This window comes from Lithobates pipiens, unplaced genomic scaffold (genome assembly GCF_037356315.1).
Source record: "Lithobates pipiens isolate NorthernLeopardFrog02 unplaced genomic scaffold, aLitPip1_a1.2 Scaffold_8, whole genome shotgun sequence".
Taxonomy (NCBI): Eukaryota; Metazoa; Chordata; class Amphibia; order Anura; family Ranidae; genus Lithobates; species Lithobates pipiens.
The window spans coordinates 413669419-413692405 of record NW_027507903.1 but is presented as its reverse complement, the minus strand read 5'-3'; the positions used below and the strand labels follow the sequence as shown (position 1 = coordinate 413692405).

The 22987-nt window shown below is 40.1% G+C and overlaps 1 protein-coding gene across 1 annotated transcript in view; it reads right to left on the bottom strand.

Annotated features, from left to right (window-relative positions):
• LOC143962187 (uncharacterized) overlaps positions 1 to 22987 on the bottom strand; it is a 392669-nt gene that overhangs the window by 63875 nt on the left and 305807 nt on the right. Inside the window, exon 4 of the mRNA XM_077471519.1 lies at positions 613 to 671. Coding sequence (XP_077327645.1) covers positions 613 to 671 — 59 coding nt within the window. The remainder of the gene's footprint in view (positions 1 to 612; positions 672 to 22987) is intronic.

Below are 22987 nucleotides of genomic sequence, written 5' to 3'. Positions count from 1 at the left end.
CCCTCACGGAGGAAAAATACGTATTTACAAAATTTACTGAAAGAAACAGAAAAGAAAAACTGTTCTGTTGTTTTTTGTAAAAAATTTAAATCCGAGCAGTGATTAATTATGGCCAAAAGAAAGCTATTTGTGTGAAGAAAATTATTCAAATATGTACATGGTTATGGTGTAGCATGACCACGTAATTGTCATTCAAAGTGCAACAGCGCTGAAAGCTGAAAAATGGCCTGGGTAGGAAGGGGGTGAAAGTGCTCTGTAGATAAGTGGTTAAAGAATAACAAAGGGCAAATAATAAGGCAAATTACATATCAGCGAACAAGGGGGTAAGGAGTTTGTGCATGGAGGGGGACCAAAGGTGGTGTGCCCAAATGTAGGTACCCCTCAATCTGCCTGAGTCAAAACTAATTTCACATTTTTATTCAAGCAAACTATTGTTTCTATTTAAAATATTTAAACAGTAGCATCTTCATTTTGTTAAAGCATCAGCATATGTCTGCAAGTGACCATTTTGATTTTCCTAGTATACCAAACCCTTTTAATTTAAATGTCCTTGGTTTTGTGTAGCTCTGTTTTAGTGATGTGAATTAAAAATATAAAATGAAATGTACTCACCCCTGCATTGCAGCTTTTAGTGATGCAGAGTAACGCCAGTCTGGGTTAGGATGTTTTGGCTGAAGAAGCAAATGAGAACAAATGTTTAGTTCCAGTCATAAATTCTTTAATTTATGCAATAAATGTCAACATAAAGGATCAAACATTTGCACTGTGTTTGCCAATTAAAAATAGAAATAACTTTAACAATGAAAATCAGTGATAAATTTACCTTTCAGCAAACTTTGAAGTTTCAAAGTGATTTAGAAAAAAATATTTAATTATGAAAAAATAAAAAGGAAATTTTTGGATAACATAAACAGCATTTTAAAGTATTCAGCAAGTCGTTTTTTTTTGTTTTAGAATATTCAAAAAATAAATAACAACTGGACTCTCATTGTGAGAAAATCATGATTAAATTTTGGCCCATTGAAAAAGCATAGAGTCAGCATGTGAAGTTGGAGACTCTATATTTAAAGTAAGCCAATTGCAAAGATGGCTTTGAAAGGCATAATGCAACAATGGAACATTGCAACTAAATATAAAAAAGGATTCGCTGCTTAACAAACCTGGAGTTCTTCTGCACCACTGTTGTCAACTTGTGTAATATAACATTTTTAACAGATAACCTTTTATGTGTAAGTAAATAATTGATAAATGTACAATGTAAGAGCACATTAGAAGTTTTGTAAGTAAACAGATGTTTTCCTCCTGAAATCTGCTGTGCTTTTCTGACTATGTTTTAGAAAATACTTTCTAGAAGATATTTCCTGCACCAACTGGTAAAACTATATTTTCTGCAACATGAAATCTTACTAGCTGAAACAATTCAAAGAAACTATCCGTTATATTAAAATGAGGTTCCAAACCCTTCAAGCTGAAAAAATTCAAGCTGTAGCAAAATATTTCTGCTGCACTGCTGCAGATGAAGCTTGATACTGAAGCCCAGCCAATAACATGTTTTGCTACAACAGATAGCATTAATTCACTAACATCAGTATAAACACAATCATGTCAGAAAACAATGGTAGATTATTAAGCATTATCAGTGCTGTTTCATATTACTTCATACAGGAATCTTAAGGAGTGTTCACATTGCTTTTAAAATAGAAAACCACAGTAAGTTTGTTTTTCTTTTTTATTTTATTAGAACACAGAAATATCTAATAAATATACAGTGCCTTGAAAAAGTATTGATATTTTCCACATTTCATCATGTTACAACCAAAAACATAAATGCATTTTTATTGAGATTTTATGTGATACAACACAAAGTGGCACATAATTGTTAAGTGGAAGGAAAATGGTAAATGTTTTGCAATTTTTTTTACAAATAAATATGCGTGGCATGCATTTGTATTCAGCCCCCCTGAGTCAATATTTGTAGAACCACCTTTCACTGCAATTACAGATGCAAGGCTTTTTGGGTATGTCTCTACCAGCTTTGCACATCTAGAGAGTGAAATTTTTGCCAATTCTTCTTAGTAAAATAGCTCAAGCTTTGTCAGATTGGATGGAGAGCGTCTGTAAACAGCAATTTTCAAGTCTTGCCATGTATTCTCATTTGGATTTAGGTCTGGACTTTGACTGAGCCATTCTAACACATGAATATGCTTTGATCTAAAGTAAACCATTCCATTGTAGCTATGGCTGTATATTTAGGGTTGTTGTCCTGCTGGAAGGTGAACCTCCGCCCGAGTCTCAAGTCTTTTTGCAGACTGTAGCATGTTTTCTTCTAAGATTGCCCTGTATTTGGCTCCATCCATCTTCCCATCAACTCTGACCAGCTTCCCTGTTCCTGCTGAAGAAAAGCAGCTGCACAACATGATGCTGCCACCACCATGTTTTACGATGGGGATGGCGTGTTCAGGGTGATGTGCAGTGTTAGCGTTTTGCTTTTAGGCCACAAAGTTCAATTTTTGTCTCTTCTGCCCAGAGAACTTTCTTCCACATGTTTGCTGTGTCCAACTGCTAACGGGACTTCTTATGAGTCTCTTTTAACAATGGCTTTCATTTTGCCACTCTTGCATAAAGGCCACATTTGTGGAGTGCATGACTAATAGTTGTCCCACCTGGGCTGTGGATCTCTGCAGCTCTTCCAGAGTTACCATGGACCTCTTGGCTACTTCTCTGATTAATGCTCTCCTTGCCCGGCCTGTCAGTTTAGGTGGATGGCCATGTCTTGGTAGGTTTGCAGTTGTGCCATACTCTTTCCATTTTCAGATGATGGATTGAACAGTGCTCCATGAGATGTTCAAAGCTTGTGATCTTTTCTTATAACCTAACACTGCTTTAAACTTCTCCACACAGCAATCCCCGACCTGTCTGGTGTGTTCCTTGGCCTTTGTGATGCTGTTTAATCAATAAGGTTCTTTAATAAACCTATGAGGGCTTCACAGAACAGCTGTATTTATACTGATTTAAATTACACACAGGTGGACTCTATTTACTAATTAGGTGACTTCTGAAGGCAATTGGTTCCACTAGATTTTAGTTTGGGGTAGCAGAATAAAGGGAGCTGAATACAAATGCACGCCACACTTTTCAGATATTTATTTGCAAAACATTTTGAAAACCATTAATCATTTTCCTTCCACTTCACAATTATGTGCCATGTTGTGTTGATCTATCACATATAATCCTCAAAAAATTATTTTTTGTTTTTGATTGTGGAAAATGTGAAGGGGTATGAATACTTTTTTCAAGGCTCTGTAAGTAAAGCTCTCCCAAGTGAACACTGTTAGAATATACAAATCAAAAACACTAATAGAAATATCCAAACCAAAGACAAGTGTGGTTAGACACAACAATTCCTTCTGTGAACCATCAAGATGAAACACATTGCTTAGATACAGGTCTGGGACATCAAAATGCTATTAGACTTTAAAAGGATTAAAAAGGTTGGCCACCACAAAGTGAAAATGTGCAAAGCATAGCATCCTGTGATAACCAATTAGACCATCTTATACTGATCTGACTGTATTTAAGTGATACCTGAGTAGTAGTGAGGTACATGTGCACTTTGCATATAGTCACCTTTTAAAAAAATCTATATGAAATTTTTTATCATGTGAACCATTATACTACAATTCATTTTGTTTTGTATTTTTGCATCTGGCTAGCACAGCATTTTTCAACCAGGGTGCCCAAGCACCCTGTGTGCCTTCAGGTTTTTATTTAGGGGTGCCTTGGCAAAAGGCTTAAAAAATGCCCAAAATTTGTATACAAACCAGTGGGTGGATCAAGCATGCCTTTTAGTTACACAAAGCTACAGGTTTTCATTGTGCACCATTACAATCTTCTATGACATCATTGGTTGATGAAGAGGATGCCATGCACCTGAATATTATCTTTTTCCCCCCTGCCTCTCTGTGTCAGCACTGATGTCACATTAGCTCAGTGAGGGAGAAAAACTGAGGGAGAAGAGAAACATTGGAATACTAGTCAGTACCAGTGGGCAAAGGTGTATTTACTTTGGAAGAATAAATCGCCTCTAACGTCGAGTGTCATGTGCGTCTGGATGCTGTTGTGTTATGTAAAAATGTGTTTTGTTGTTTACATTTTAGAAGGGGGCGCCCTTAAGAGTGTGCAGAATTTTAAAGGGTGCCTCGACTTAAAAAAAAGGTTGAGAAACACTGTGCTACCATATACAGGAATGAAAAATCTTGTTTAGTTTTGGAAAAGGTGATCTAAAAGTTCAGAATCCTGTCAGCAGTTACATTTCTCCATTACCAGCAGAATCTCAGTAAACAGACAAATAAAAAGGATTTTAAAGGATCTTAGACACAATGCTCTAATTGCAAACAGTCAAAAAGCAAATGAACACCAACACATTTTTTTCACAAGTTTTTGTTTAAGTGCATCTAAATTGAAAATGTAATTTATTACAACCTACCAGTCCTTAGCAGGACTTTTTTTAGCGTACTACCAGTGCACCGCCCAAGTGTGAAAGCCCTCGGGGCTTTCACATTGGAGATACAGCAGCGGCTCTTTCAGGGCGCTTTTCAGGCGCCATTTTTAGCGCTGTAGCGCCTGCAAAACACCCCCGTGTGAAGGGGGTCTAAGATATATCAGGAACTCTGCTATTGTGCTCAGACTGTTGGTGGTAAAATTATTGTTGCACATTTTTTATTTGTAGTTATTGTATTTGTGTCTAGAGTGGCCTTATGATGGTGTTCCATACAGAAAGACAGTTAAGCCTTGTATACATGATCGGAATTTCCAATGGGAATTGTGTCATGACAGGCTGTTGGCAGAAAAGCCAACCGTTTGTATGCTCCATCGGACAATTGTTGTTGGATTTTCTGTGGACAAATGTTGGACAAATGTTAGATGGCAGACATTAACATTTTCCACAGACAAATGTCTGTTGTTGGATTTTCCTAGCGTGTATACACAAGTCCGTCAGACAAAAGTCCAAAGTACAAACACGCACGCTCGGAAACAAGGATGAGCCAGAAGCGGACGGTCTTGTAAACTAGTTTGTAATGGAAAATTAACATTCGTGACGTGGCAAATTATAAAATCTCGAAATGAAGCTTACATTCTCTTCCTCTTTAATTGGATAATAATGAAGCTGCTTTGCTGGTGATACTGATGGAGTTATTGCAAACACATTTTCAAAGACTTTTTTTTTCTAGTGATATCAATAATAATATTATTATGCTTGTTATTTATTTATTTTTTTGGTGCAAGTTACCACAAAACCATTAGCCCATGGTTTTTAAGATCAAAGATACAACTATGTTTGTGTTCCTTGTTAATTTTACATTGTATTTTTTTAAAATGTAACTGCCTACTCCGAAACTGTCATTTGAAGTAAAACTCATAGCCAAGTATTATTCTCCACAATTTTTTTATTGTGAAAAAAGAAAAAAAAGAAAACTAGACATGCTATCTGCCGATAGAACTTAACCAAAACGTGCATTCTATGCATCCAAAAATATAGAAAATATACCAAATCAAATCATTATTCTTAATATAGGGGGTCAACAATGCCAAGAGTTAGTGAAAGCAGGGGTCCGTCATCCGGAGATAATTCCAAAAATCATCCAGATTATTTTCCTGGAGCTCCCGCAGCAAAGGCATATGACATAATTGGTCACGATTAATAAAGCAACCAATTTTTGGTCCAAGAAATCCTCCTCCTCCTGTTCCTGGACTGAACTTGGGTCAAAGCAATAACTCCAAGGCCAATAATAAATAACACATTATTTTCTCCAATTCAGCAACATGGCTTATTGATGAACGGCCATTTAGAAACTAACTGAAAAGCATAAAATGAAAAGCGTGAAATGAAAAGCGTGAAATGAAAAGCGCAAAATGAAAAGTGCAAATCAACACTCACCAAACTTCTACTAACACGAAATTAGCAGAAGGAGCCCAAAGGGTGTTGCTAAAGAGCTGAAAAACCATGTAGTATGTCACTACATTTGTGTTTGTTGGCTGACAATTCCTTGTCGTTTGTATGCAAGACAAGTTCTTCGCCAACGCCCTTGGTACAAAATTCAGAGGTTTTGTCTATGAAAAATCTGATCGTGTGTATGAGACTTTGTGATCTGTTTTACTGACTGCCAACTACACAACTAGTTCTGGTAGATGACCTGTGGTCTAGGAGCCCTATTCAGCCATTTGACACTTATTGTTCAGCTCTCTGGGCCCCTCTAGTCAGTAATCTGTGTTTTCCTTACCTAGCTACATATTAAGGCCGGTAAAGGAAACATATTCTTTAGCCTGAATGTTAGCAGTTAAATGGTCTTTTTCTTTCACATTATCTTAGTTTTTCTTAGCTTTCCAATCTCATTTCCTCTGAGCTTTTGTAATGGGTCTTGTTTAGATAATTATGAAATGTGGCACAAGTCATTTTTAAGGGCTCTGTAGGGAGCACAAATGTGGATGCAGTAGGGATGGTTTACTGAAGGCAACAAGGCTATTCACTTTGAAAGGGAAATTGCACTTTGCAAGGGAATTTTCCTTAGAACTTAGTGTATGTGGCAACATTTTGCTTAGCAAAGAATACTCAATCACACGCAAGGAACATAAACATTTTATCAAGTAGTATTTAAAGACAAATAAAAGGCCCACAGGAATAAACTAGGTGAGCTAAAACTACTACATACATGACGGAGTCATCTATGTGGGTGTAAATGTTTAGTTTTGTTCCTACACTCATTTAAATCAAGGATGCCACTCAGATCAGTGGTGAAACAATTTCAAAATGAGAGATAAACTAGATAAATTTCAAGAAATAATTTTCCCTTAGTTGTCCATAATACAAAGAATGCTTCAGTATTCATTTACTTTTTGCTCCTTGCTTACAGTTTAATTATCTAAAGAAACATGAAGGCTGATATTTCATACAGTTTGACAAATACGATATGAACAATATTCATGTCATTCATTGAAGTAGGGGTATCTGTGGTTCACAGATGTTTGATCTGAATGAATATTGTATATGTACTTCTATCACATCATGACACCACATAGTTCAGCTGTCTATACAAGTAAAAAAACTGCTAATTTCTGATTCACCTATTAACCTGATCTGTAACACACAAAGGACAACATTACACAAGCAATCAAATAAAAATTGCTAGTGTGACTTTTCTGTAAAACATTTGCTGAAACATGTTTCACTGCTAATCTTTTTTTTGTATTTGTTTTAATAAATAAAGTGGCTGATTTCTGTAGTAAATATGATGAAGGAATGCTCATCAAACATGACATTAGCAGAAAGTGCCCAAAGGGTGGCGTTCAAGAGCTGAAATTCCTCATAGTACGTCACTAAGTTCGTGTTTGTTGGTCAACAATTGTGTACCGTTTGTATGCAAGACAAGTTCCTGGCACATGCCCTTCAGAAAAAAGTCTGACTCTCTGTTGGCCAACAATCTCGTATGTACGAGGCTTTACTCTACCGATAATGACATATCTTCTATAATTGCATATTACACAATTAATTAACAGGCAAATAACAGCACGATAATATAACATTTTACATTGGGTGATACAAATACACTACAACATGAGCTTAAGCTCAAGGAAAGAGTATTTCTTAGAAGATTGCCCAATATAGACTGCATACTTGAATGCCAGACATTTTTGGTAATCCTAGAAAACGCTATGATTTAAGCTATATAATTTTGTTGCTTTCCAATTCTAGTCAATCAAACGTAATTCTATACAATACTTGGCAAAGAGATGTGTTGAATCTCTTACATAAGTCATAAAGTAAATGAGAGATAGAGATATTAGGGCTTGTTAGCTAAAGAGGGAGCCAATTAATAATTTCAAAATGATCAAATGCTTAGCAAGCACACCCTTTGACATAGAAGGCTCTGTACCCATGTTGTAAATTACTCTTTTATCATACAAAGGGTATAATAAAAACTGCCATTGTTGAAGTACTTTATGTAAGAGTAATAAAACCCTCTTGCATAGTGTGCAGTATAAACTGCTAGGAGTAATGAGTCCCTCTTGCATAGTGTGTAGTAATAATTGCTAGGAGTAACGAGTTCCTGGTAATTGTATTTACTATAAGTATTGGAAATTAGGGTTTTTCAGAGGAAAAAAAGTGACATGATGGCTGACTGCTGCTTGGATCTGCTTTATCTTATTAGCAAGTTATAGTAATTAAAAAGCAAATTAGATTTCACTCTTGTCTTGTGTAAGATTTTTGTTCTTCCTAGTCAAAGCAGGTCTTAAATTGTGCATTTCTTATCAACTGAAGGTACACTATTACATTATTCTAACCTAATTTTGGAAACTCAATGCATGTGTTGGTTTATCAAATACAAGAATCAGCAAAAATAATACTGTTTCTTTCATACTCACTGATCAGAAAATATAAACCACAATAGATCAAGACCAACTTTGTCATTGATAACAGAAGCAGTAGCAGGGACTTCACAAAAGTCCAATAGCATGCTAATATAAAAGCTGCCCTTACTCTCATTACTGCTTTGCTCATCTGCCGAAAGTTAATAATTTAATAGCAATGCACTTGGAAAACACAGGTCTCCACAAAGGCAATGTGCACTGTGCACACTACAAATGAGCAGAGAGGAGAGAAAATGCTTCATGTCCTAATTTTTCTGAACAACACCCCTGACATCTCTGTCTATCTGTGTGTTTCTATTTACTGTAGCTAAAATTCAATGCAGAGAAAAAAAGCTGCATGGTAAAAATACAGGGCCCAGCATACGGTGCCTTGAAAAAGTATTCATACCCCATTGACATGTTTCACATTTTGTCATGTTACAACCAAAAACATAAATGTATTTTATTGGGATTGTATGTAATAGACCAACACAAAGTGACACATAATTGTAAAGTGGAAGGAAAATGAAAAATGGCTTTCCACATTTTTTTTAAATACATTTCTGAAAAGTATGGCGTGCATTTGTATTCAGCCCTCTTTACCCTGATACCCCAAACTAAAATCTAATGGAACAAATTGCTTTCAGAAGTCACGTAATTAGCAGATAGAGTCTACCTGTGTGTATTTTAAAGTGGTTGTAAACCCTTACAAACCACTTTGACCTACAGGTAAGCCTAGATTAAGGCTTACCTGTAGGTCCAAGCAATATCTCCTAAACCTATATGGTTTAGGAGATATTTGCCCGAAAATGGGCACCGCTGTCTACGGCGCATGCGCCGTAGACAGCGGCGCGCAGGCGCACTGAGCGCTGCATTCTCAGTGACAGAGCTGCTGCGCGTGTCGGCTCCCGTGCGCATGCGCAGGAGTGACGTCATCGCGGCTTCGCTGAATGACAGCAGTGGAGCTGCGAGACCCCACCAACAAGATGGATGCGGCAGACTACAGGGGACAGCGGCGACTTCGCTGGCTCCTGTGTCAGGTAAGTGACACATAATGGGCTACTATGTGATGCATAGTAGTCCATTATACTTTGCCTTTGCAGGGAATGAAAGAGGAAGTAAACTCATCAGGGTTTACTTCCTCTTTAATCTCAGTATAAATACAACTGTTCTGTGAAGCTATCAGAGGTTTGTTAGAGAACCTTCTTGAAAAAACAGCATCATGAAGGCCAAGGAAAACACCAGACAGGTCAGGGGTAAAGTTGGGGAGAAGTTTGAAGCAGAGTAGGGTATAAGAAAATATCCAAAGATTTGAACATCTCACTAGCCATGTTCAATTCATCATGCAAAAACAGAAAGACTATGGCATAACTGCAAACCTACCAAGATATGGCCGTCCACCTAAACTGACAGGCTGGGCAAGGAGAGCCTTAATCAGGGAAGCAACTTAGAGGCCCTTAGTAACTCTGGAGGAGCTGCAGAGATCCACAGCTCAGGTGGGAGAATCTGTCCACAGGACAACTATTAGCCATGCACTCCACAAAGAAAGAAATCCATAAGTCCCATTTGGAGTTTGTGAGAAGCCATGTGGGGGACACAGCAAACATGTGGAATAAGGTGCTCTGATGAGATGAGGAAATTGAACTTTTTGGCTTAAAAGCAAAATGCTATGTATGGCAGAAAACTAACATTGCACATCACCCTGAACACACCATCCCCACCGTGAAACATGGTGGTGGCAGCATTATATTTTGGGGATGCTTTTTTTCATCAGGGATAGTGAAGCTGGTCTGAGTTGATGGGGAGATGGATGGAGCCAAATACAGGGCAATATTAGAAGAAAACCTGTTAGGCCGCGTACACACGCGCGGACTGTTTGCCCAACCTTGTTCGTCAAACAGTTTCGGCAAACAGTCCGCTCAAAATTTGCATGAGCGGACTTGCCCACACACGAGCGCACTGTTTCAACGAACTGTTTGCCAAACAGTTCGCTCAACTTTTGAAATGAACGGACTCGCCCACGTAAGGAGGAGGCAAATCCGCCCATTTCGAGCGCGTGTACAGGTAGGCGGGGCCCGCGAAGGAGACGTCGCGGGCTCCGCCGCCTGGAATGGGCTTAAAGGGGAACCCCAACGCCGAAAAAAATCGGCGTGGGGGTCCCCCCCAAAGTCCACACCAGACCCTTGTCCGAGCACGCTACCCGGCCGGCCAGGAAAGGGGGGCGAGCGAGCGCGCCCCCCCTCCTGAGCCGTACCAGGCCGCGTGCCCTCAACATGGGGGGGTGCCTTGGGGAAGGGGGGGCCGCGTGGCCCCCCCACCCCAAAGCACCTTGTCCCCATGTTGATGAGGACAAGGGCCTCTTCCCGACAACCCTGGCCGTTGGTTGTCGGGGTCTGCGGGCGGGGGGCTTATCGGAATCCGGGAGCCCCCTTTAGGAAGGGGGCCCCCGGATACCGGCCCCCCACCCTATGTGAATGAGTATGGGGTACAATGTACCCCTACCCATTCACCTGTGAAATAAAGTACAAAAAAAAACACAACACAGGGAAAAAATATTTTATTGCACAGCTCCGGGGGTCTTCCGTCTTCGGGGGTCTTCTCGCCGGACTCCTCCGCTATCTGTGTGTAGCTCTTTTACTAGCGGAGGAGTCCGGCTTTCTTCCTCCCCGCCGCCGGCCTCTTCTCCCGACTTCGGGGGTCTTGTCCCCCTCTTCGGTTCTTCTGCCGGGCCACCGCGCCTTCTTGTAGCTCTTTTACAGGCGGTGGCCCGGTCTTCTGTCGCCGCTGCCTTCCGTTCTTCTGTCGCCGCCTTCGGTTCTTCTGCCGGGCCACCGCGCCTTCTTGTAGCTCTTTTACAGGCGGTGGCCCGGTCTTCTGTCGCCGCTGTCGTCGCCGCCGCCGCCGCCTTCCGTTCTTCTTCTTCTTCTTGTTCTTCTTCTTCTTCTCCTGGAGATGTTGACTCGACGAGCTCTCCGGCCGGAATGCCAGGGCCGCGCTGTGCGGTCACTTATATAGTGACAATGGGGCGGTGTCACATGGTATATGTCACATGGGTTGGTCACATGGGTTGATGTCACATGGGGACTATGACATCGTAAGGGGGCGGGGTCACCATGTGACCAACCCATGTGACATATACCATGTGACACCGCCCCATTGTCACTATATAAGTGACCGCACAGCGCGGCTCTGGCATTCCGGCCGGAGAGCTCGTCGAGTCAACATCTCCAGGAGAAGAAGAAGAAGAAGAACAACAAGAAGAAGAACAAGAACGGAAGGCGGCGGCGGCGGCGACGACAGCGGCGACAGAAGACCGGGCCACCGCCTGTAAAAGAGCTACAAGAAGGCGCGGTGGCCCGGCAGAAGAACCGAAGGCGGCGACAGAAGAACGGAAGGCAGCGGCGACAGAAGACCGGGCCACCGCCTGTAAAAGAGCTACAAGAAGGCGCGGTGGCCCGGCAGAAGAACCGAAGAGGGGGACAAGACCCCCGAAGTCGGGAGAAGAGGCCGGCGGCGGGGAGGAAGAAAGCCGGACTCCTCCGCTAGTAAAAGAGCTACACACAGATAGCGGAGGAGTCCGGCGAGAAGACCCCCGAAGACGGAAGACCCCCGGAGCTGTGCAATAAAATATTTTTTCCCTGTGTTGTGTTTTTTTTGTACTTTATTTCACAGGTGAATGGGTAGGGGTACATTGTACCCCATACTCATTCACATAGGGTGGGGGGGCCGGTATCCGGGGGCCCCCTTCCTAAAGGGGGCTCCCGGATTCCGATAAGCCCCCCGCCCGCAGACCCCGACAACCAACGGCCAGGGTTGTCGGGAAGAGGCCCTTGTCCTCATCAACATGGGGACAAGGTGCTTTGGGGTGGGGGGGCCGCGCGGCCCCCCCTTCCCCAAGGCACCCCCCCCATGTTGAGGGCACGCGGCCTGGTACGGCTCAGGAGGGGGGCGCGCTCGCTCGCCCCCCTTTCCTGGCCGGCCGGGTAGCGTGCTCGGACAAGGGTCTGGTGTGGACTTTGGGGGAACCCCCACGCCGATTTTTTTCGGCGTTGGGGTTCCCCTTTAAGCCCATTCCAGGCGGCGGAGCCCGCGACGTCTCCTTCGCGGGCCCCGCCTACCTGTACACGCGCTCGAAATGGGCGGACTTTCCGAGCGGGAACAGTCCGCTCATTTCGAAAGTACAGCGGACAGGCCCACACACGGGCGGACTGTTCGCTCAAACACGGTTTCAGCGGACAGTTTTTCGGAATTTCCGAAAGACTTTGTCCGTCCAACTGTCCGCTGAAACTGTCCGCTGAAAGCCCACACACGAGCGGACTGTCCGCCCAAACACTGTTCAGCGGACAAGGTTGGGCGAACAGTCCGCCCGTGTGTACGCGGCCTTAGAGTCTGTAAAAGACTGGAGTGAAGGTTCACCTTTCAGCAGGAGAACAACATTAAACTTACAGCCAGAGCTTGGTTTAGATCAAAGTATATACATGTGTTAGAATGACCCAGTCAAAGTCTAGATCTAAATCCAATTGAGAATCTGTGGCAAGACATGAAAATTCATGTTCACATGAACATGACGTTCTCTAGCCAATTTGACAGAGCTTAAGCTGTTTTGCAAAGAAGCATGGGCAAAATGTCACTCTCTAGATGTGCAAAGTTGGTAGAGACATCCCAAAAAGATTTGCAGCTGTAATAGTAGCAAAATGTGGTTTTAAAAAGTATTGACTGGACAGAATACAAATGCAAGCCACACCTTTCACATATTTTTTTGTAAAAATGTATAAAAACCTTTTTGTCATTTTCTTTCCAAATCACAATTATGTTCCACTTTGTTTTGGTCTATCACATAAAATCTCAATAAAAATACATTTACGTTTTTGGTTGTAACATGACAAAATATGGAAAATATCAAGGTGTGTGAATAACTTTTCAAGGCACTGTACACTGTCCATAGAGAATGGACATCAGCTGAGCTTACACAAGAAATGTGCTCAGTTTTCTGTGTGGGCTAGTGTGAACAAGCCCTCAAGGGCTTTGTTTATGGCATTGACAGACTTAATTGTGTAAACAATTTGTTTTGTTTTATACATTATTTTCTTATAGTAGCATTTTGTTAATATATTTAATATATGTTGTGTCATCAAAGGTCCCAGTTACTGGCCAGGGTAATGGCTGGTGAGTGCTTCTAGTTAATTCTGTTTTTCTCTTTTCTAAACCACACCCTTGGTCTTCTATTTTGGTGGGGAATTTTGGTAGATATAAGTGGCCACTATGGACATCTGCCAGTATACCTCTACAATCAAAAGTGTGATGCCTTCTGTTTAGACTGATGATTCCACAAAGCTAATTTGTGTTTTGTGGATCAGTGATCTAGCTTTACAGAGCTGTCCTCTAAATAGTGGATCCTTTAATGAGATATATTATTCTAAACTTTTTGTCATACCTCTCTTATACTATTGCCTCCAGGAACCCCAGCAACTCTAATCTTAGCCATACTCTAAGTGATGTTTTGTCAAATTCAACAATAATCTTATATATTCCCACTCCTTGTATAGAATTTTATTGCAAAAAGAATTGAATGGATAAAGACAACCTACCACTAACTGCAATTGCGACAGTGACATGGTTTTGAAGGACAATGTTGGTGGTAGGTTGTGTTGATTATTTGGTCTGTTTTTCATCGCAGTTATGATTAAAACTGGTTGCAAATAATTGAAATAACTCCAATTCTGCCTAGTATTTGGCATAGGTGGATAGAGTAGGAGATCGTTTTACAGATTGGAGTAAAGAGTTCCAGACAATGTGAGAGACTCCGGATAAGTGCTGGAGGCGAGCGTGGGAGAAAGTGACAAGAGAACCAGAGAACAGGGGTTCCTGGGAGGAGTGAAGAGACCTGTTTGGTTGGTATGTTGAGCTGATGTTGGTGGTGTAGCTGGAGGCAGGGTTGTGGATGGCTTTTTAGGTTGATTGGTTCCCTTATAAGAAAATGTTAAGAAAGGAAGTTGAAGATAGGTAACCAGAATTTAGCTTAGTTTATACTCTATCATTTTATTTCTCCATTCATGTATCAAGGCTCCATCGCAGTTATATTGAACATGTTAACCTTTAAATACTATATATTTCTTCTATGTCCTGGGCTGGAATCACACAACAAGGCCCTACATTTAAAGAGCAATGTCAGGCAAACAATGAAGTCAATCTTCTTATACCATCCAGTACACGCAATGATTGAGCTAAACCTGACAATTAACTTAAATCAGTATAAAACCACAAAACAGAAATGGAATATTCTGCATCCTTAAGGCTTAATGTACATGGGACATTTTTACAACCTCTCCTGAACGATTTAACTTGACAGATAGTAACCCACATTTAAAACGTCCGTCTTGCCGTGTTTACATTACATGTTTAGCCGCGTTTGTGTTTAGAAGCGTTTAAAAAAAAATATATATTTTTTTTAAATAGCCAAAAAGGAAATACGCCAGTACACGAAATGCGGCTAAGTGAGAGTTACCACGTTTAGCCGCATTTAGATACGTTTAGCGCTTGAAATGCCACTAAACTCAGTGTCTGAATTCATTTTTTTTGTTTTCCAAAAAAGACCTCTAAAATGAACTGCCTAAAAACAACATCAAATGAACCCATGTACATGTACTGATAAGATAACATTGTATGAGTTCAGGGGCATCTGAAAAAATCAGCCAACTGCCTCTGAACATCTGTTTACCAGCAGCAAGTCTACATGAGGCCTAAATGTGGTGCCTGCATTTGTTTTTTTTTTTTTTTTTCTTTATTTTCACCCAGTGTCCTGACCAGTAATACACTTCCTGTGTCAAACTCTAGCTAATGCTTTACTTTTTAATCAGAAACAGCCTCAACTTTTTTTTTTTTACTTTTGTGATAAAAGTTTTACATAAGCCAATAAAAGCTGATTCTAAGTACCCGTCTGTGGTAAATGGTTTATCTCAACCCAAGCCATTTTTGCTGGACAGCTTGGTCTGTTAAAGGTAGTTGAAAAATAACATAATTATTGGCGGGATAAACTGGTGAAAATAAAGGGAAAACAAATGCAGCCATTGCATCTAAGAATTGGTAGATGCAATTTATAAAACTTTTGTTTTTGGGTTTAATACTACTTTAACCGTTTCATGACTAAACCTATTTCTGACATTTGGTGTTTACAAGTTAAAATCCCTATTTTTTGCTAGAAAATTACTTAGAACCCCCAAACATTATGTATATATATATATATATATATATATATATATATATATATATATATATATATATATATTAGCAGAGAATCTAGAGAATAACATAGCGATTGTTGCAATGTTTTATGTCACGCGGTATTTGTGCAGCGGTGTTTTAAACAATTTTTTCGGGAAAAGGGACACTTTTTATGTATAATAATAAAAAAAAAAATCAGCATAGTTATCCCAAGTTTTTTATATAATGTGAAAGGTGATGTTACGCCGAGTAAATAGATACCAAACATGTCACAATTTATAACTGCATGCACCCGTGGAATGGCGAAAAACCTAAAAGAAATCGCATAGGCGATGTTTTAAACAATTTTTTACGGTTACCAGGTTAGAGTTACAGAGGAGGTCTAGTGCTGGAATTATTGCTCTCACTCTGACAATCGCGGAGATACCTCACATGTGTGATTTGAACACTGTTTACATATGCACAAGCTCGCAGTGACAGGGGCAGTTTGAATTTTTTTCCTTATTTATTTTATTTATTTTTATATTATTAAATTGTATTTTTTTGTAAAAAAATGTGATCACTTTTATTGCTGTCACAAGGAATGTAAACATCCCTTGTGACAGTAATAGGTGGTGACAGGTACTCTTTATGGAGGGATTGGGGGTCTAAAAGGCCCCAAATCCCTCCTTTGAACTTCAAAGTATTCAGATCACTGAAAACGGTGTATCTGAATACTGTACATTTTTTTAAATCCAGCACCCTTGGCAGCCGAGTAAACAGGAAGTGGCGTTGTGACGTCGCTGTCGTATTTACATCAAGGAGACTGGAATGAAGCCATTTCCAGCTTCATTTCAGTCTGTTACTAGCCGCCGGAAGAGCCAGATCGACAATCGGCCCTCCCGTGCCACCAGGAGGCCTGGGAAGAGCGAAGGGAGGGGGGATGTCCCCCGCTCCTCTGGGATAACAACCGAGTGTTTTTTAGGCACATCGGTTATTATCCTCAGCCGATTGCCCACTCTAAACAACAGTCCTGGGATGATGCCTGCAGCTGCAGGCATCATCCCGGTATAAACCCCGAAAGCTGAGTAAGCACATCTGCATATGCTCGGTGGGAATGGGTTAAATTACCTCAAATTTAATTTTCTGTAATCCTCTGAAGCCGGACTTCAGATGGTAACACACATGTTCTGAAGTACTAAATTTGTGGGCTTTGTTTCTTGTTTGCATCTTTTTTGACAGAATCTTTAATTTATAAAAATAGATGCCTCCACCCTTGACAGTAATTAGCTTTGAGGGCTGTTCTTTAAATGGAAATGACTTTTTCCTTGTTATCATCACCCTATTAGCTATCAAATAAGTACTTGCACTCCACTTTAGCAATGTTGTTGCCTGTGATCACATGAATAATAATAACACTGTAAGAGCCTTGAATAAATCAATCCTAATGGCTTTAAAAGTTTCTGCTGTTGAAGATTTGCTTTATGAACATTGCAATGATCAAATGCATCAGTGGGTGCTCCAGATGTACTAAGGGATTTAGTTGAGAAGCAATGTTATTGATATTGAGTTAGGAAGAGATGTCTGAGAGACTGAGGCCAAGTATCAGTCAGTGGGGTTTTAATATTGCACAATACCACTGCATATTTTGCAGCACACATTGCAGTAAGTCACTTGTACTGCCTTCCCCAACCAGAACTCTAAATATACACTTGAAAGCAGAATTAGGAACATTGATGTAAGGTAAACACACTGGCTACAGTGATCTGGATTTAATAAAATAGGAGATCAATTTCACTTTCTCAATGAATTTCACTTCACAAAGTGTTTTTTGCTTATTATTCATTATTACTGATTGAGGAGAAATAAACTTGAAATTTGCTTTGCAAAAAAAATACCTATACACGTACAGAAAAATTTAAAAAAACTGAATTTTTGCCTGCATATGGTTGATTGATTGACGTCAGCCAAACATCATCTCATGCATTAAACTTTACAAAGTAAAGCCAACATTATTGGGTAATTTTTGCAAACTAACTTCATTTTACCCCTTTGACTAAATTAAATGAACATTTACTTTGCAATTGAACATGCTCTTACTCCTTTAGATCTTGATTGCTCATTTGGAATTTGATTTCTAGTAGATCTCTTAGTCCAGCAGTTAACTTCCCTACATAGATTCACATAGGAAAGCCCTATTATTACAGGCTTACCCCACTTTTAAGTACACAATGGGGTTTATTTACTAAAGCTGGAAAGGGGAAAATCAGGCTCACTTCTGCATAGAAACCAATGAGCTTCCAGGTTTTATTACTAAAGCTTAATTGAACAAGCTGGGGTTAGAAGCTCATTGGTTTATATGCAGAAATTAGCCTGATTTTGCACTTTTCAGCTTTAGTAAAGAAACCCCATTGTGTACTTAAACATGGGGTATGCCTGTAGCCTGTTTAAGTTTATTATTTTACCTAGAGTTCTTATGAAAGAGGAATGTTTTCTGGTCCCCAAAATGCATTGGCTGTTTTAGTGCAAACCAATAAATTAAATTGGACTCATAACTTGGTCTGATGCTTCTTCCATTTGTGTATTTTTTTTTTATTTGTATTCTGGCTACTCCTTTAGTAAATCAGAATCACAATGTATTATAAATAACAGTTTTTTTTAAATAAAATGCTGTTTTTACCATTTTTTTTTCAGTCTACATGCACACTACATGTGTCAGCTATACATCATTGCTCTGGATCAGGTAGACCATTTCTGCCGAGTGTATTAGCACACTGCAGAAACACAATCTGGAAACAGTTATACTCCATAACAGGAAGGCCCTGGACCTTTATCGTAAGATCCTTCAGGATAATTTTATTATAGACTATAATTTTAAAAATATTGAAATTATATTAATATTATATAGCTTATATGAGATTTTTATGGGTGGGTTTAGATCTACTTCAGATGAAATCTACGCTACCCTGTGTCAAAATACAAAAAAGGGCATTGGGGTCCCCCAAAATCCATACCAGACCCTTATCCGATCACACAACCTGGCAGGTCACAGGAAAAGGGAGGGGATGAGAGAGCGCCCCCCTCCTGGACCATACCAGGCCACATGCCCTCAACATGGGGTACCTCAAAGCTCCTTGTCCCCATGTTGATGGGGACAAGGGCCTCATCCCCACAACCCTTGTCCAGTGGTTGTGGGGGTCTGCGGGCAGGGGCTTATCAGAACCTGGAAGCCCCCCTAATTTTGGCTTTGGTGTTTCCCTTAAAATTCATACTAGACCTGAAGGGCCTGGTAATGGACTGGGGAGGGGAACCCAGGCCAGTTTTTTAAGTGATTTTTATGTATATTGCTGATATCTGACAATATATTACAACTGCAAGCAGTTTTAAATGACATTTTTACTTTTAGAAATGTAATTTTGCTGCTCTCATTCATCACACTATGTGCAGCCACTATGTAAGCAGCCTTACATAGTGTGGGACATGGACTTGATCCCCTGAGCAATCATGGCTCTCACAGCAGAGCGCATTGCGATTGGCCAAAGCATGCAGGTCAAGTGCATGCTTTGGCCAATCATCAGACATCAATGCGATTTTACAGTGCATTATGGGGCATTCTGCGGTGCTCAAATTTCCTGCGAACGCCCCATTTTATTTGGAATTCGGTGAATGGAGGAACACGCGATGTTCATTGAAATTATGACTTAACATGATTAACTGAAAAAATATATTGTAATGAATGTATCCTTGTGCTTAGTATTTTGTCTAATAGAGTGTTTCCTAATTTGTGCATTCATGATATCAGTGAAGTAGTGACCTATATAGCATAGTGACTATGTCATCAGATTAAAACATTTAAAAACCTCAGTCTAGTACTTGGCAGTACCAATATGACAAAATAACATTGGAGAATTTGTGTTTTTCATTAACACGCTAGATACTGAAAGTAATCAATTAGAAAGAATGTCAAAAGAGGCAAAATAACCGACTTAAAACACAACTAAATGCATAGAGTAGAATAATTTGTGAAAGCTACATTTAGACCCACTGTATTCACAAAAATATCTCTCTACAATGCACACTGTTGCCATGTCTAAATATAGACAGACCTAAGGCCATGTCTGTGCACTGTAATATTTCTAAGGCATGTCAGCCTGGAAGAGAGGCAGAATCCAGAAATATTGCTTAAGACTGTCTGTCTCCTGTTTTCTAAAGCATGTGAAGATTTTTTCTTGCCTTTATGCACACTCCAAAGCACATAGATTCCCAGAGATGCAGTGGAAGTAATCTGTTTGTTAACTGCTGCTTAACTGTTTACTGCCTTAGACTATGGAAAATAAAATATAACAAAATGAAAGGGATTAATACAGATACTGTATATTGTATAACATATATAGACTTTAGTTTTCCAAAGCAAACGTCATGATGATATTTCCAGCTCTGGCAGATGTAAACACTGCCATTTTTTCCCCTAGAAAGCAGAGATCAATGTTTTTTTTGTTTTTTTAATCTCAAGCTTACCAGGATAGAGGAGACATCTGGGGTCTTATAGACTCCAGATGTCTCTATAAAGAGGACCTGTCATGCATTATTTCTATAACACGGAATGTTTAAATTTCTTGTAAAAAGAATAAAAGTGATCAAAAAAATTATTGGGGCAGTGTAAAAATTAAAAAAACAAAATAAAATAAATAACAATAATAAAAAGTTTATAGGATACCTGTGTGGAAGCAAACACATACATATGTTGTGCCCGCATATGTAAACGGTGTTTGTACCACACATGCGAGGTATCGCCGCAAACATTATTCAAACACAATAATTCTAGCACTAGACGTTCTCTGTAACTTTAAACTGGTAATCTGTAAAAATGTTGAAAGCTTCGCCCACAGAGATTTTTAAGTACCATAGTTTGGCGCCATTCCACGAATGTGCGCAATTTTAAACCATGACATGTTAGGTATCTATTTACGCTGCGTAACATCATCTTTCATATTTTATAAAAAAAAAATCAGGTTATATATTGTGTTTTTTTTTTAATTAAAATGAATTAAAGTGTATTTTTTCTGAAAAATTGCATTAAAAAAATGTTGCACTAATACAGCGTTACATAAATTTTTTTAACAACAACCGTTTTGATATCTAGGACCTCTGCTAAAAAAAACATATATAACGTTTGTGGGTTCTGAGTATTTTTCTAGCGATTTTTATATGAGACATGTCAGAATTAGCATGAATGGTAGTTAAAGAAAAACATGAACATCATTTGGAAATCATCTTTCACACAATATTAGCAAATGTGAAACTTGTTTATGAACAGGTTTATTTAGATTTTTTTTGTTCTCTGTGTGACCATAACATTGCTGGCCAGTCTGACAATATTTTAGATAGACGCATATTATTTGCTGAGTTGTGCCATTTTACTATAACTGATCATGGTGGAAGACAAAGTGTAAATGGGTCATGGTGCGTGGGAATAGAGGAGGCAGTGTGGTGGCTGGTCTCAGACCAGTGGAAAAAGAGGCAGATTGGAAGGTGATCATGGACCATAAGGGAACATAGAAAGGTGGCTGATCTTGGGCTTGTGGAAAGGGTGGAGTGCAGTATGTCAGAGTCTCATAAAAGAGGGAAGAGGCAATGAATCATGTCAAGAGGTGAGGGGAGAGAGGAGTGATAGCTGACAATAAAAACACTGGGATAGACAGAGAAGGCAGAGTAGTAGCTGACTGTACAGGACAGAAGCATAAGGAGGAATGAGCTGATCATGTACAAGAGAGTGTGACAGAAAGCCAAAAGTAGATGAATGAATGGAGGAAAGTGTAAGGAGGCAGCTGTTCGAGTACAACTGAAAGTGTAAAAGTGAAGACATGATCACTGGAGGAGAGAGAGTAGGCAATGGTAACTGATTATTGACAGCGGATAGAGAAGGCTGAGTGTGATCTGATCATGGACCATTGTGGGAATATGTAAAAATTATCTTGTCATTGTAGGGGGGCAAGGGAAATTATGATGGGCAGTGGACAAGGCAGAGGAATGCTCAAGAATCACTGATTATTGCTGAGGGGCTAAGCGGAAAAGGGATCAGCAACTGGTCATGTTCCACTGCAAGAGGATGCAGAGGAAAACCTGATCATGGAAGGTGAATAGACAGGAGTCAGAGAAGAAGATAATTAAAGACTAAATGGCATGCATCCAACTAGAGTTGTGATTAGGGGATGAAAATATCAACAGGGCTTAATGCATGTAGACATCAAGGCCATGGATGTTACTATGAACAGTGATGGAAAACCAACCCAGCATGCTCCACAAACTCCTTAGTGTTTTTTTGAATAGTATACTGCCTTTAGATTTCAGAAGTTTTTGCTACTACACCCCACACACAAGAAGAGAAGATAATTTTGTAGCTGATAACAAGTGAAGAATGAATATGCTTTTATTTAGGTTTTAGTAGAGCTGCGCGATTAATCGTTAAAAAATCACTATCTCAATTCAACCCCCTCACAATCCTAATATAGCATGTAACAAGTGCAAAGCTGTTCTCTGCTCACTCAGCTGTCAAAAAAAATAAAAAATCAACATTGTCAGCGCTGGGAGATTACTATAAACAAAGTATCATTTGGTTCTTTTAGATCAAAGGAATGCTCTTTAGTCTGTAAATGAGGTCAGTTTAACCACTTAAAGATTAAATGTTTTTCTGACACGTGTTGCTTACAAGTTAAAATCAGTATTTTTTGCTCAAAAATGATTTAGAACCTCCAAACATTATTTGTAATCGGAGTCTTCAAGTGGGAAATGCAATATTACTTAACCACTTGCCGACCGCCGCACGACGATATACGTCGACAGAATGGCACGGGCAGGCATATGGGCGTACCTGTACGTCCCTGCCTTCCCGCAGTGCCAGCGGTGGTCGGTATCCGTGCAGGAGCGATCCGGGATGAGGGGGCGGCCATTCATTCATGGCCACCCCCTCGCGATCGCTCCTGACGAATGGAAGTGAAGCATTGCATCACTTCCTCTCCTGTAATGTAAATACAGGCAGAGGAAGTGATGTAATCTCTCCTCCGTGTCGGTATTTTTCGTTCCGGCACCGAGGAGAGAGGATCGGTGAGTTGCACCAACACGACACTACACAGTAGAACATGCCAGGCACACTCACACCCCCCCTTCACTCCCGATCACCCCCCCAATTACCCCTGCCCCCCCAGTCACAGTGACACCAATTGCATTTTTTATTTTTTTTGCATTGGTGTCATTTGTGACTGTAATAACTGTTAGGGCAGTTAGGGTTAGCCCCCTTTAGTTCTAATGTACCCCCCTAACCCCCCCAATAAAGGTTTAACCCCGTGATCACCCCCCGTCGCCAGTGTCACTAAGGCTGGGT